The 13,511-nt window shown below is 42.0% G+C and overlaps 1 protein-coding gene across 3 annotated transcripts in view; it reads right to left on the reverse strand.

The window, feature by feature from the left end:
- Positions 1 to 831: 831 nt before the first annotated feature.
- Positions 832 to 13,511, reverse strand: part of LOC132517005 (cysteine dioxygenase type 1) — a 37,999-nt gene continuing 25,319 nt past the window's right edge. For 2 of the 3 annotated variants that reach the window (XM_060143416.1, XM_060143415.1), the window contains 5 exons: positions 12,683 to 12,888; positions 9,321 to 9,398; positions 7,570 to 7,724; positions 2,433 to 2,602; positions 832 to 1,565 (listed from right to left, as the gene is read on the reverse strand). In XM_060143416.1, the coding sequence (XP_059999399.1) occupies positions 1,536 to 1,565; positions 2,433 to 2,602; positions 7,570 to 7,724; positions 9,321 to 9,398; positions 12,683 to 12,888 (639 nt within the window). In that variant the 3' untranslated portion in view covers positions 832 to 1,535. Of the gene's footprint in view, positions 1,566 to 2,432; positions 2,603 to 7,569; positions 7,725 to 9,320; positions 9,399 to 12,682; positions 12,889 to 13,025; positions 13,233 to 13,511 lie in introns of those variants that run through there. The other variant, XM_060143417.1, reaches the window with a different exon arrangement.

The following is a 13,511-nucleotide window of genomic DNA, read 5'->3' on the forward strand; positions in this document are numbered from 1 at the left end:
TGGCCTAACCAGAACCATCTTCAAAGGACTTTACTTTCTAATTAAGTTCCCAGAGATAATAAATTCCAAGATTACGACAGATATTCCTAAGAAAATTGCCTAAAGTGGGGGCAGCAAACTCAAATGCACATGTGGGCTTTGTAGGTAACATGAATAAGGGAAACAGGCAAGCTGGGGATTGCAGCAGATCAGGGAGGCGGCCCCGTCCAAGGGGCAGATCCCAGCCCCATTAAGTGATAGCAGTGAAAACGCAATGCAGGTTGTCTTGCCAGATACTTCAAAGTCCATTCCTTCTTCTGTGAAATCTCTGGTTTTTAACTGTTGGAATCCAATTCATATTTAAACACATACAGACCTCACACACAATTTTCAGGCTAAATTGATTGTCTATGAGCTGCCCTAGGGCCAGAGACCCTCGGGTTGGTATCTCTGGCCAGTTAGTGAACACATATAAAAGCCCCAAAAGGTAAGCTCCTTTTTTTTTTTTTTTTTGCGGTACGCGGGCCTCTCACTGTTGTGGCCTCTCCCGTTGCAGAGCACAGGCTCTGGAAGTGCAGGCTCAGCAGCCATGGCTCACAGGCCCAGCCGCTCTGTGGCATGTGGGATCTTCCCGGACTGGGGCACAAACCCGTGTCCCCTGCATTGGCAGGCGGACTCTCAACCACTGCACCACCAGGGAAGCCCAGTAAGCTCCTTTTGAATGCAGTTTTTGGCCTTCTTATATTCTTACATCATAAAAGCATCTTTTGCAGTGCTTTTGGTAGTCTGCATGAACCTAAGAAGCCGTGAATTATATGAAATTCTTATGTGAAAGAGAAAGACAACTTCAAATTATGTTCAAATCCACTTTTATTAAAATTATTTGGCAATTCTGGCAGCAGTACAAAGTCTTTGACCACTGGACACATTAGACATGAGTTTAGAATTTTGGTTTGTTGTGGGTTTGGGTACCTGTATTTTTCTAAATCTTCTGCCCTTCATTTCATTACCAAATGGCAAAGTGCCTTAAGTTTCTCTATCTACAATACCCTATTATTTATAGAACAGGAATTTGTAAAATAAGATTGAAAAAATAAAATGCACAGATTCAAAAACTTCTCTTCAAATATTAAGAACATACAAAGTATAATGAAGACATCTACATTTAGTCCTCCAAGTAACAAGGTGAGTGGTTTCATGTCGTTTTTATTTATTGCTAATTATAGTTCAGAGACCAGTGTTTCCAAAAACTATAAAAACCTTCATCCACATTCCCAGTATAGTTCCAATGGGTTTAGAGGGTAAAATGAGTGGAGCACTTGATTTGGCCTTTAAAATCACAAGCCTTTTTATCTTTAGTGGGATTTTTTTCTTCTACAGTAGCTCAGGGCACTATTTGCTTACTTAATGCCTTATAATTAGCATCTGTCTTATAGTAGATCTAAGTATTGGCCTTGTAAAGTATATTACTGGACAGCAAATGGAAGGAGGGCTTCCTGTCCAAGGCAAAACTTTCACCGGACCTTAAAGTAAAACCTCAGAGGGTCTGGGGCTCCTTAGTTGTTCTCCAGTGATCCTGAAGTTGTCTGTAGGAAAGAAAAAAAGAAAGCTGTGTAAGAATCTTTACATGAGGCATTTCTGCTTGTTCTAAGTAGTCCTGCTTTTCTGGCAGTATAGGAAAATCCACTGCACGGCAGTGGAGCCCTGTTGTTTCCTTCCTGCTATAAGAGTATCTCTTGGGGCTCGTAATGCAGGAAATAAGCAGAGCAATCACTTGAGAAAATTCTGCCCTAGCTTCTTTCAAAGGCTGTACTTTCATAAGACTGATAAGGATGTTCAGTCTTTGTTTTCATGCATTGTGTATTTCTGGGCATTCCCATGACTAACTAAAGACCATTCCCCCAAATGGCCAATTTATTTCAGTGATAGAAGATCGCCACACCATATTATTGTTGGTTGCCATCACTACTCAAAGACAAAGCAACTTGGCAATCAAAACAGGCAAGTTTCTTTATTTATTATTATCAGAATAGGGTCTCAACTTTGCAAAGGTTAACTATGTAAGTTATTTGTGTTATCTCAGCAAACTGGAACTATGAACATTAAGTCATAGTAGTAGCAGTTTTATCAATATAGTTCTCACTCTATTTCCCTAATAAATGAAGAGAAAATATTTTCTTTAGGAATAAGCATACAGTTTGAAATTTTGAATAAGCAATTCTTTGCATCTAATTTAAGTATTATTTTATAAATTGAAAATACAGTCTCCAAAGTTAAAGAAAATAATAGAATATAATGGGCCTTTTCTCCAAGTTAAGACTTATCTCAAGAATACTTAAAAATACTTAAAACTTAAGATATTTAAATAATACCTAGAACAAAAAAGCAATGCATCAGTGTAATGCTGCCAACGCACAAAGCATTTAAACACAGGAGAGAGAAATTATACTTACAAATGGAGTCCTGATTCCAAATTTGCTATGGAATGTCATGGTGACTTTGTTTTTATGTCCTGTTCTTTGATCAAAGGCATGGCACGTATCAAAAGGCGGACTGTACAAGTGAAGGCTCACGGCAGGTTCTGTATGGCTAATATTCTCTACTCGATGTAAGCCAATGGAATCTAAACAATATTGAAGAGGGATGGGTAGATGAAGGAGCTTAGATGCTAGCTGTAGGTAAAAATCTGGTCAATTGCCCAAGATCCTAAATCAACTGATACATATGAATTATTAAAAGTTAGTTAGAATTGAACTTCCAGTTAAAAATAGTAAATGACACGCATTCTGCTTTCTCCTAAAAACTTCCCTACAACTGCAGTAAAAGAATAAAAAAGACATCAACATACAAAGATAAAAGAAAAAATTTCTTTATTAAAGTTTAAAAAAAAATCTTTAAAAATTTGAAAGCTTAGAAGTAGATGGATGGCTTTGCAGAGGAGAGAAAGCTAAATCCTCAGCTACCCTTGGAGATGGCCAAGAAATAACCTGATTTATATCCTGAAACTAACAAACAGCTCAGGAACTGGCAGCACATGTACTTCCTGAAATGAAGGTGAACATGGGCTATAAATACAAGAACTGGTTGAAGCCTATTTAAGTTTCGTCACAAAGCTTTTTCACCACCTCACCTTCCCTCCATCCCTGGTAGAAATCAGAGATCTATTCTCTAGAAAGAGTACAACAGATAAACTCAGGACTGGTGGATACCTGGTGAAAAACAGGTGACTTAAGTGAAAATTTACACACTGAGTGGTAAGATCTCCACTTTCTTCATCACATGGCTGCCAGAATGCTGCCAGACAGGAATTTCTTCTCCAGGCAGGAGATGGGAAGCAGCTTCTCTGAGAATCTGATCAGCTCAAGAAAAAAGTCCTGAGGATATCACCACTGATTGTTCCTCAAGGAAAAGATTTACCAGACGATCCTAGAGCGAAGTCCAGTTGACAAACACCATCCATGTTTGAAAGCTACCAATTAACTTTTTTGTCTCTGGCTTTTAAATATTAGCACATAGTCAAGGCCATCACACATGTGAGCAGAGCCTCTAGTATAAAAGAGGCCAGAGCAACCTGAAAAAAAGGCAACATGAAATAGACACTACTCAAGAGAAGCCTTAAAAAAACAAAACCAAAAACTTATCATTAATATCTTCACAGAGCTAAGAGGAAGGGAATTCCCTAGCAGGCCAGTGGTTAGAATTTGGAGCTTTCACTGCTATGGCATGGGTTCAATCCCTGGTCAGGGAACTAAGATCCCTGCAAGCCACACAGCGTGGCCAAAAAAAAGAAAAAAAAAAAAAAAAGAGATGAGGAAAATACTATATAAAAAGGACTAGAGAATAAAAAGAGGTTTTAGAAATATAAAGATGATAGCAGAAATAAAAATCTGAATAGAAGGGTTGGAAGAAAAAGCTGACAAAGACTCAAAGAACAAAGGGCCAAAGGTAGAACATAGGAAAGATTAAAAAGAAAACCCCAAAACCCCATAAAACTAGAGGACTAGTTCAGGAGGTTTAATATCTGATCAACAGTAGTTTCAGAAACAGAACAACAACAACAAAATCAAAGAAACAACTTGAGAATATTTTCTTGAATTGAAGGACATGAATTTCTAGATTGTAAGAACCTACTGAGCTTCCACCACAATGAGTGTCATGAAACAAACTGCATCACTGTGATACTGGGGACAGAGAAAAGACACCCAAAGAGAAGTCCCCAAAAGTTTCTAGAGAGAAAAAGTAGGATTCATACATAGTAAGATTCAAAAATCAGAATGGTACCAGGCTTTGAACAAGAAGAATGGAAACTGAAAGACAAAAGATTACCTTCATAGTTCTGAGAGAAAATGACTGCCAGGTCATGATTTCATATCCAGCTAAATTATCTATCAAGTTGCAAGGGTTGTATATAGAGATTTTTAGATATAAGAGGTCTCAGAAATTTACTTTCCATGAACCCTTTCTCATAGGGCCGTTGGAGGATATGTTCCACCAAAACAAGGCCACGAACCCAAGACAAAGCAGACGAGACCAGGAAACAAGGGAATAAGCACCAGGAGAGAGTAAAGGGAAAGCCTGGATGATGTGAGGGGACCACAGGATGAGCCCTAGCCAACCAATCCACACTGAAGGAAGTCAAAAGGCCTGGGGGAGACGCCTTCAAGAAGATTAAAATAAACAAAATACTTGATTTTTATAACTATGTTGATAAGAAATTTATATAGTAAGGAGAGAGTTGGAAGATTAATCAAGGAAGGAATTCAGTGTATTAGTGTAGTTAGTATAGGCACCTAATTTGGCCTTATGCTTTACGATCTAGCTCCATGAGCTTGCATGACAAAGAGCAAAGCCCAGAAGCAGATGACTTTGGTTCTACTCCCAGCTAGACTGACTACCATTGAACAACTCAGAACTTCTTGGCTCTTCTGTCTTCGTCATTTAAAAAAATGGGGCCTGGGCTTCCCTGGTGGTGCAGTGGTTCAGAGTCCGCCTGCCTATGCAGGGGACACGGGTTCGTGTCCCGGTCTGGGAAGATCCCACATGCTGCGGAGCGGCTGGGCCCGTGAGCCATGGCTGCTGAGCCTGCGCGTCCGGAGACTGTGCTCCGCAACGGGAGAGGCCACAACAGTGAGAGGCCCGCGTACCGCAAAAAAAAAAAAAAACAAAAACAAAAAATGGGGCCTAATGCTCAGATCTGCAAACTCTTTGATTCTATAGCCTACTGCTTTTATAATACACTGGCTTGCTTTTGAACAAAAGCTAAACATTCTGAAGAACTGACTGCCCTTTATACAAATAATTTTTTTTCCTCCAATTGCACCTCCAATAGACCACCCAATGCAAGCAAAGATCCCACAAAAACAAGTCACCCATCCTTTAGAAGTCCCCAAAGCTCACGTCTAATCCCTAAATGTTAGTAATCCCAGCATTATTATTATGTCTTTGCCTCCTTTTCCTTTATGCCAATGATGTACTGTCACAGTAATATCGGACTTTTCTTGGTGATACTTAGGGATGCCAGCTTGGTTGAGGCAACGTTCACCTTCTGCCTATTACAATAAGTAACTTGATCTCCTTGCCCCACTCTCCCTTTCTTCCACCCTATGACGCATATTGCTACTGGATTAATCAAGATATTCCCGAACAAAATTCTGCTGGCCAAAGAAAGTTTTTACTTTAAGCTAGTCTTGGAGGCTAAGGCCCTGATCTTACTTTACTCTCCTACTACTCCTATCCAAGCCCATTCATCTTCCCCTCTGGCTAGACCGTTCTTGCATAGTCTTCATTCTTTGCAATGTTTGAATGAACAACGTTCTTTAAACATGGGTTGTGCCTTCACCCATGTTCTCTCTTGTACTTGAAACACCTTTCCCCCCCCAATCACTATCCACATCTAGCCCTCCTCCTGCATCTGTAAAAAATCAAAGGTTACAAGTTGGTGGCTTTTGAGTAATGCATCTACAGAAATATTTTGCCTGTCCTATCGAGTATTTTACTGATTGGCAAAATTTCCCGTAACAATCAGAATTTCCCACCTCTATGGAAAAAGAAGTCAGGACGATCTCACTGGAGCTGGGTGACCACGTTGTCCCTTTAGACAGGGCAGCTTGCACACCAGTTCCCACAGCCTAGTTCCGGCCTGCATCACTCACTCACTTTACCTGCTTGGCTCCTATAGACTTTTGCACTGAAGACCCTTAAAAAAAAATCTTAGGTGTTCTCCAAGATCTAATGTAGCTTTATAATGACTCTATGACTCTAGCTGAAAGTTATTACTCTGAAAGGCTTTTGGCTTTTGAGCAGTACCAGCAATCTTGTTCTTAGAAATCTGGTGTGCCTGCTATATACAGCAACCCTCAAATAAGAGTCTCCTACCACCTGAGAAACTAACTCCTTTGTTATGTGAATGGGGGAAAAACTTCCTATACAAGCTGACTTCTGTAACTGACTTGCATTCTTAAACTAACTGAACAAGTTTAGACCAAGTATCAAGGCCAATACTGAACGTTAAGATCTGAGAAGAAAGAACCTGCTTTGCCAGAAAAACCTCTGTAATATTTTATTTTATATAAGTGGGATAGCATCCCAACTAAGACTGTGGGCTTTGGCATCAAATTCTTTGGGTTCAAATCCTGAGTGACCTTGGACAGGTTATTTAATCTTCCTATGTGTTGGCAATTTCATCTGTAAATGGGAATAATATAAAAAGTTATCTCAGGACTTTCCTGGTGGTACAGTGGTTAAGAATCCGCCTACCAATGCAGGGGACACGGATTCGATCCCTGGTAGGGGAAGATCCCACATGCCTCAGAGCAACTAAGCCCGTGCACCACCAACTACTGAGCCCATGTGCCTAGAGCCCGTGCTCCACAAGAGAAGCCACCACAATGAGAAGCCCACTCGCCGCAACTAGAGAAAGCTCGCACATAGCAACGAAGACCCAACGCAGCCAAAAATAAATTAATTAATTATAAAAAAAGTTATCTCATGGAAGCTTTAAGGAGCTTTTTGGAAAGTTACTAAGTCCTTTAGGAACACAGATGTTAATCACTGCCTCTACTGAAGAGCATTTGGCTCTCCCACACCACATTTAGAAGAAAGAATGAATTCTTTGTAAGAGATCTAGCAATCATTGCTAAATAATGTGCTTCAAAAAGTTTCTCTTGAGAATACTCTTTTTAAAGTAAGCTGTATGCACTTTAGTAAAACAGGGACTAGCTAGCATTCTTAATCAGTTCCGGAACATTTCTTTACATTTTCTAATGAAAGACTAACACTTCCAACTTGGCCTCACGCCTTTATTAAAAGACTCTACTTATGTAAATTCATGTTCGATTCTAACTGTCCTAAGACTTGGTAGGTAAATGACTCTTCGGTGGACACTAACCTGCATGCATATGTTTTTAATAAGTGATTCCAATCCACACGCAAAGCTTTAAAAAGACAAAACCCACTGCTTTTAGATCACTTCCTAAGCAGATGAAATCATGACTCCACGATCCAGGTTCTATTGCACACATATAAGCAAGCAATATTTCAAGTGGGAGCTCAAGGTTTTTCCCACTTGTTGTTAGAAAAATTGGATGTTACCGTTGATGTAGGCACACTGGTTTTCCCTCAAGATTCTTTCAGACTTCTTGATCATCTCATTGGATTTTTTGTCAGGCCAGGCAAATAATGTCTCCTTTAGATTTCCCTGCAGCATCTTCAGAAAGCAGTGGGAGTCAGTGTGATCGTGGATACTGCTATATATACACAAAATGACAACTAAACTCAGTAGATGGTCCAGAACCCACACTTGTAACAATCTGTCCAGAGCTTACAGCTGCCAACTGTCAATAGGACGTCTCCCAGGCCAATATCCATTTCAGCTGGAGTTTTAAATGTCGTCAATTTATAATTCAACATTGTTCAGGGCAAAGTAATAAAATACTATGTCTTCCATATCAATGCATATAAGGGGTACAGTTTTGACCCATACCCTTACAGAAGAACAATTCATCTTTTTAAACCTTGTTGTAATACTCCTTTGATAACAGAAACACAAAACCAGTAATCATTTATCTTCTCCAAAATATAGCTTTTAATAACTCAATTAAGCTGGGCTAGAACTTGACTTAAAAACTACATTACAGAAATTTTAGAGTGGATAAAAATCCTTTATCTGTAACTGTATCACATTGAGAAGATCACATAACAGTGTTTTTTCCCCAGGCTTTTTCTTTTTTCTCCTTCCTCTGGGGGACAAAAGGTATGCACGTGTGTGTTAGCAGCCGAAAATTATACTATAAAGCATATGAAATGTTAATATTTTATACATTTAGAGTATCCTATCTGTGATTATCTCCCAATATTGATGGGAGAAAAAAAGCAAATTGGATCTGGGGAAAGAATTTATTCCTATAATCTTAAATAGTATTTAAGTTTATTACGTAGTATTAGCTATAGGGTTGATTAAAAAATATGAACCTGTATATGCTATAGCATGTATTTCATATGTTGAATTCTGTTACCCCATATATGTATCATGAGAACTTGTTTTCTAATTCACAGAGCCTTGTTCTACTCCTGACATATAATCTGCTTTCAAGAAATATTGAGAAAATGAAAACAACCTCATTCTATATGAGTAAGTAAATGCACTCTATAGACCTAACTTTCCAAAATCTTGTAAATTCATGTTTACTTTTTCCCCACCAAAAATGGGTCTGGATTATTGGCTTTTTTTTTTTTTTTTTTTTTTTTTTTTTACCATTCTCAAGAGACTGAGAAGGATCTGCTGAAAGAGGTAACAATACTTGACTGGTAGTAAGACTTGCAAATGTATAAACTAAGGAAAAATTAAGGGACCAAGTTTCAAGAATTGGTATTAGTCTAAGTTGTCTTATCTTCTGTATACAGAAAATAAACAATTAGCTTGAAGTAGAAAGAAATTTTCTGAATTTGTGATTTGCTTTTCTAGCTCCAAATCTGGATGCTTTGGTCTTTGGTCCGACAATTGTTTACACACTTCAAAGCACCACAAAGGTCAAGTTTTAGCACAACTTCATAGAAAGTTTAACTCCACAGAACACAGAGAGAATAATTAAGCTGGTTACTTACCTCCACCTCCTTTGATTTACTACTCATTTTGGGGGAAGGTCTGTCATAATACATGGTATATGCTAAACCCCTCACACTAATTCCCATGAGAATTTTTGCTGGGATTAGGGGACATTGTGAACAAATAATTACAACATGCGATTTGTTAGTGCTCACAAGGCACGTGGCCAGCCTGGCACTGTACTTTTCACATGCTGGAATAAATACTGAATAAATATCTGAATGAATAGTTGTATTACCTGCCATGTCCTTCGCCCCAACATAGAATCATGAGATTAAATTTTCCATTTCCTTGATCCACAAGATTTCGGGTATATCTGAAAAGAACGTTTTCAGAAGTTTGAATTTGGTCGATAAGACAAAGGGAAAAATAAGTGTGTCATATAGTATCATTCATTTACAAATGCTAATATTTTTACCTAGAAGCAACTTTAAATGTGGTTGTCTAATTAGAAATCGAGCACAAATGAAAGCAAATATTTTTTCAGTTCATTTAGACATTTTTGTATTTTGAATCACTGTGTTTACAGCTGCTCAGTTCTAATTAATGGCACGAAAAAGGTAAGAGAAAAAAATTAAATTCCTTGAGTCTCCATGTGACAGCCTCAAACTGATAAAAAGAATAAAAATTTCTCACAGAAAGCATTTTCAAAGGGCACTACTGCTCTAGGCAAGAATGTTGGCTATTGTCTTTTTTTCCCCCTCCCTGTAGCTAAACCAGAATTTGAGAAACAAGGTTCCATTAAATAGCTGTTCTAGAATTCTCCTTAGTTTTACTAGAGTCCAGACACAAGCGACATCCACGTTCAAAAGCATCATGACGAAACGTCCTCCACAAATAGAGCGGGCGTTGACCTAAGTACCAGAACAAAAGCGACTACACTTGGGAAGTAAAATAACACTCTAAACCTTTTACAATGAGGAGAAATTAGTAATTAGCCCCCAGAAATCCCAAACCAAAACAACCACATCCACACCATCCCCCACCCCCTCCAAAAAATCAACTTTAAAGTTTCTATTGGTCCCACAGGTACTCTTGACACCATCTAATTAACAAAGTTCGATAATTATGACATACATTTAGACTAATTTTTTTTAAACTTTTTATTGGAGCATAGTTGCTTTACAATGCTGTGTTAGTTTCTACTGTACAGCAAAGTGGATCAGCTATATGTATACATATATCCCCTCTTTTTGGATTTCCTTCCCATTTAGGTCACCATAGAGCATTGAGTAGAGTTCCCTGTGTTATACAGTAGGTTCTCATTAGTTATCTATTTTATACATGGTAGTGTATATATGTCAATCCCAATCTCCCAGTTCATCCCCCCCCCCCGCCCTTTCCCCCTTGGTATCCAGACGTTTGATCTCTACGATAGACTAATTTTTAAGGAAAGGAATCTTTATCCCTTTTGTTTGTTCACATGGTCATCTGTTCACTTATGTCCCACATGCCCCTTGCTCCCCTATGCTGGAGGCCAGGTGCTGGCGGAGTAGGGTCACTGAGAGAGTTGATTAGTAAGTGCTTTTTAGATATCAGTTATCCTTACTTTGGAGCCCTTTCAAGGACCTAGCAGGCAGCTGTGCACACAGCCTTCAATTCACAGTAAATGGTTCCTGTACCAGGGATCCTACTTTTCCCTCCTCCAGCCCTAGGGTCTTGCTTCTCTGGGGCTTCTTCCAGACAATTTACTGCTTGGCCCCCAGTGGAACATATTTTGTCTTGATTCTTCTGCACTGGCCTTCCCAAGGTCAGAGATCAGATTCCTTCACAGTACTAGGACACTTATTACACACGCAAAATACTACCACATTGATTTCTGCTCTCCCATCTCCCTCCCTCCCTACTCCAACTGCCCGCCTAGGAATGCACCCATTATTTTACTGAGCTGTGCTTCAGAAACCCGTGGAACAGGTCAATCCCAAGGTTTCAAGTGGTTTAGAGCTTGTCAATCAAGATAAATTCAAGGCCCCTGGAAATGCCCTTGTTCTATAGATTAAAAGTCCATACAGCATACCCCGCTTAATTAATTTCACTTGGTCAGTAATAAATCTAGGCAGGAGAAAACTATTATGGCCACCTTGTGTCTACAGGGGGTTTAGCAGTGGTTTAGAGTGTGGGCTCTAGAATAATGCTAATTTGAATCCTGGAGCCGCTAAGGAACATTAGTATGACCTTGTGCAGGTAATCCAACCTTTTCATTGCCTACTATTTCTCACCTGTAAAACAGGGATAAGAATGGTACCTATCTCAGAGCTGTTGTGAGGTTAGCAGTTAATACATGTGTCAAGTGATTGTAAGAGTACTAGAGCCCATAACAAGCCCTCAATTACTTGGAGCTAATGCCAAATTACTCTGGTAGCTTTATGGGCAGCCACAGAAGGATAGGAACCAAAGGAATTTCCTAGAACCACTTGCAAGTGGAAAATAGGATCCGAAGTAGACTTCACTTTTCTATTTCAGTTCCTAAAGTACAACTGAAACAGCCCTTGGCGACAAAACTTTACCAAACACACTGTATATGCTGACGTAAAGTGACTAACTGAAACGGCTTCAGGCTTCAAAGGAAAGCTTCATCTTTTCTTATTCTTCTCTTTCAACTATGCTCCTTTCCCTGACCTCATCACAACCAACCATTAAGACTGAAGCGCTGGTTACCCTTCGGAAAAGAAACCCTCATTCTTCAGGGTGATTAAATTTTACTTCTCTCTCCAGAGGATTGGTAGGCTATTTCATTTTTTATTTAATCTCCAAGCCAAGGCATCTCACTCAAGCACCTCTGAGGAGCAGGGGTCTCCAATTTACATTCCAGACCCTCAGATCTAAGGATAAGGAAAAGCATATTGCTTGGGGGCTGAAAGAAAAGCACTCGTTTATTTCGAGAACCTGACAGTGGGTTTAAATAAACCCCCAGCCCGGGGAGTCCAACTGGTTTGGGAGAGGGGGCATCATAAACTGAAAAACAGCAGCTGACAACCCCAAGTCGTTATTTTGTATTAACAAAAATGCTTGCTGGCAGACGCCTGCTTGCAAGCGACCGAGGGAGAAGTGATGGAGAATTGGTGTCGTTTAACTGCGTCCTCCACCGTCACCCTTTTCTCCGGACCGCTGTTGGAGTGCTCTCCTGAGAACACCCCGGTTAGTCCAGACAGCCAGAGTCTGAGGGCATCCAGCCACCGGGGTCTCCCCGCATCTCCTCCGTGTTCTAGGCTAGCAACGGCTCCGCTTGCGGGGCGGGGGGGTGCGGGTGGCAGAAGGAGTGGCCGTTCGGAAGCCGAGGGATTGATCAACAAGAAAAGGAACAGAAAACTTGCACCGCTCGGTGGCCTCCCCTCTGGGAGCCTGACGCAGTCTCCTGCCAGTGGGACACGCCTTCGGCCCAAAGCACCGAACGCCCGCCCCGGTGTTCGCGGGCGAGGAGGCGCGGCGCTGGGGTGCGGGAGACGGCCGGGAGCACTGGGAGAGTAGGCGCTGCGGGCGCCGGGCGGCCCGCGCTCTCCGGGAGTCAAGACCCGCTCCCCACAAGCCCGCGCCGGCGCCCGCTCGGACTCAAGGGTCGGCGCCGGAGAGTCTCGGCGATCAGGGCGAAAGCACGCTCACCTGTACTGGTCGAACTTGGCGTACACTGCCCACTCGGCGGGGCTGCTCTCGTAGGCTTCCAAGACGGCCTGCACCTCCTCCACATTGACCTCCTCGCCGGCGAAGAGCTGGTGCAGGATGCGGATCAGATCGGCCAGGGTGCGTGGCTTTAGCACCTCGGTCCGCTCCATCCCTTGCGGACTGGCGGCGCGCGTCTCGCTGCTGGGCTGCGACGGAGGAGCTGAGTGAGCCGAGGAGCCGGGGGTGAGAGTTCCTAGCTGCTAGCCAGACAGTTACACACAGCCACGAAGCCCCCAAATGCACGAGTGCCACAGCGTAAAGAAACCCCCGCCAAGATACCCACCGTGGCGGATCAGAGTACGGGCCGCGCACACAAATCTGGACCAAACCTGCTAGGTTCAGCCTCCCCGGGCCCTTTTTAAGCTCTCGGAGTCACCGGGAATGTACCAACGTCCCTCGGAGGGTGGGGAGAAGCGGGGAGCGACCTGAGAAGGGTGGCGGAGGCGGCGAGAGCGTGCGGGAAAGGCCCACGCACACGGCCCCGGCTCCTTCGGCACCCCGGCCCTAGCGGAACCCTTCTCTCCCGGGTCCCGGTGCTCGCGGTGGGCTGCGCGCAATCTCTCCCCCACCGTAACATACCGTCTTTCGGCCGCCCATCCCAACCCCTCTTCTCCCCTCCCCCGCTCCCTGAGGCTCCTCTGTGCTGCCTTGGTTTGCGACGCTAGGACGTCGACAGAAGGGGTCTGGAGAAGGGGCGCAGTACGCTGAGGAAGGACACGGACGCTTCCTTCCAAATGGAGCCGAGGGATTGATTTTGAACAGTTTACAA

This window comes from Lagenorhynchus albirostris, chromosome 3 (genome assembly GCF_949774975.1).
Source record: "Lagenorhynchus albirostris chromosome 3, mLagAlb1.1, whole genome shotgun sequence".
NCBI classification, from domain to species: domain Eukaryota; kingdom Metazoa; phylum Chordata; class Mammalia; order Artiodactyla; family Delphinidae; genus Lagenorhynchus; species Lagenorhynchus albirostris.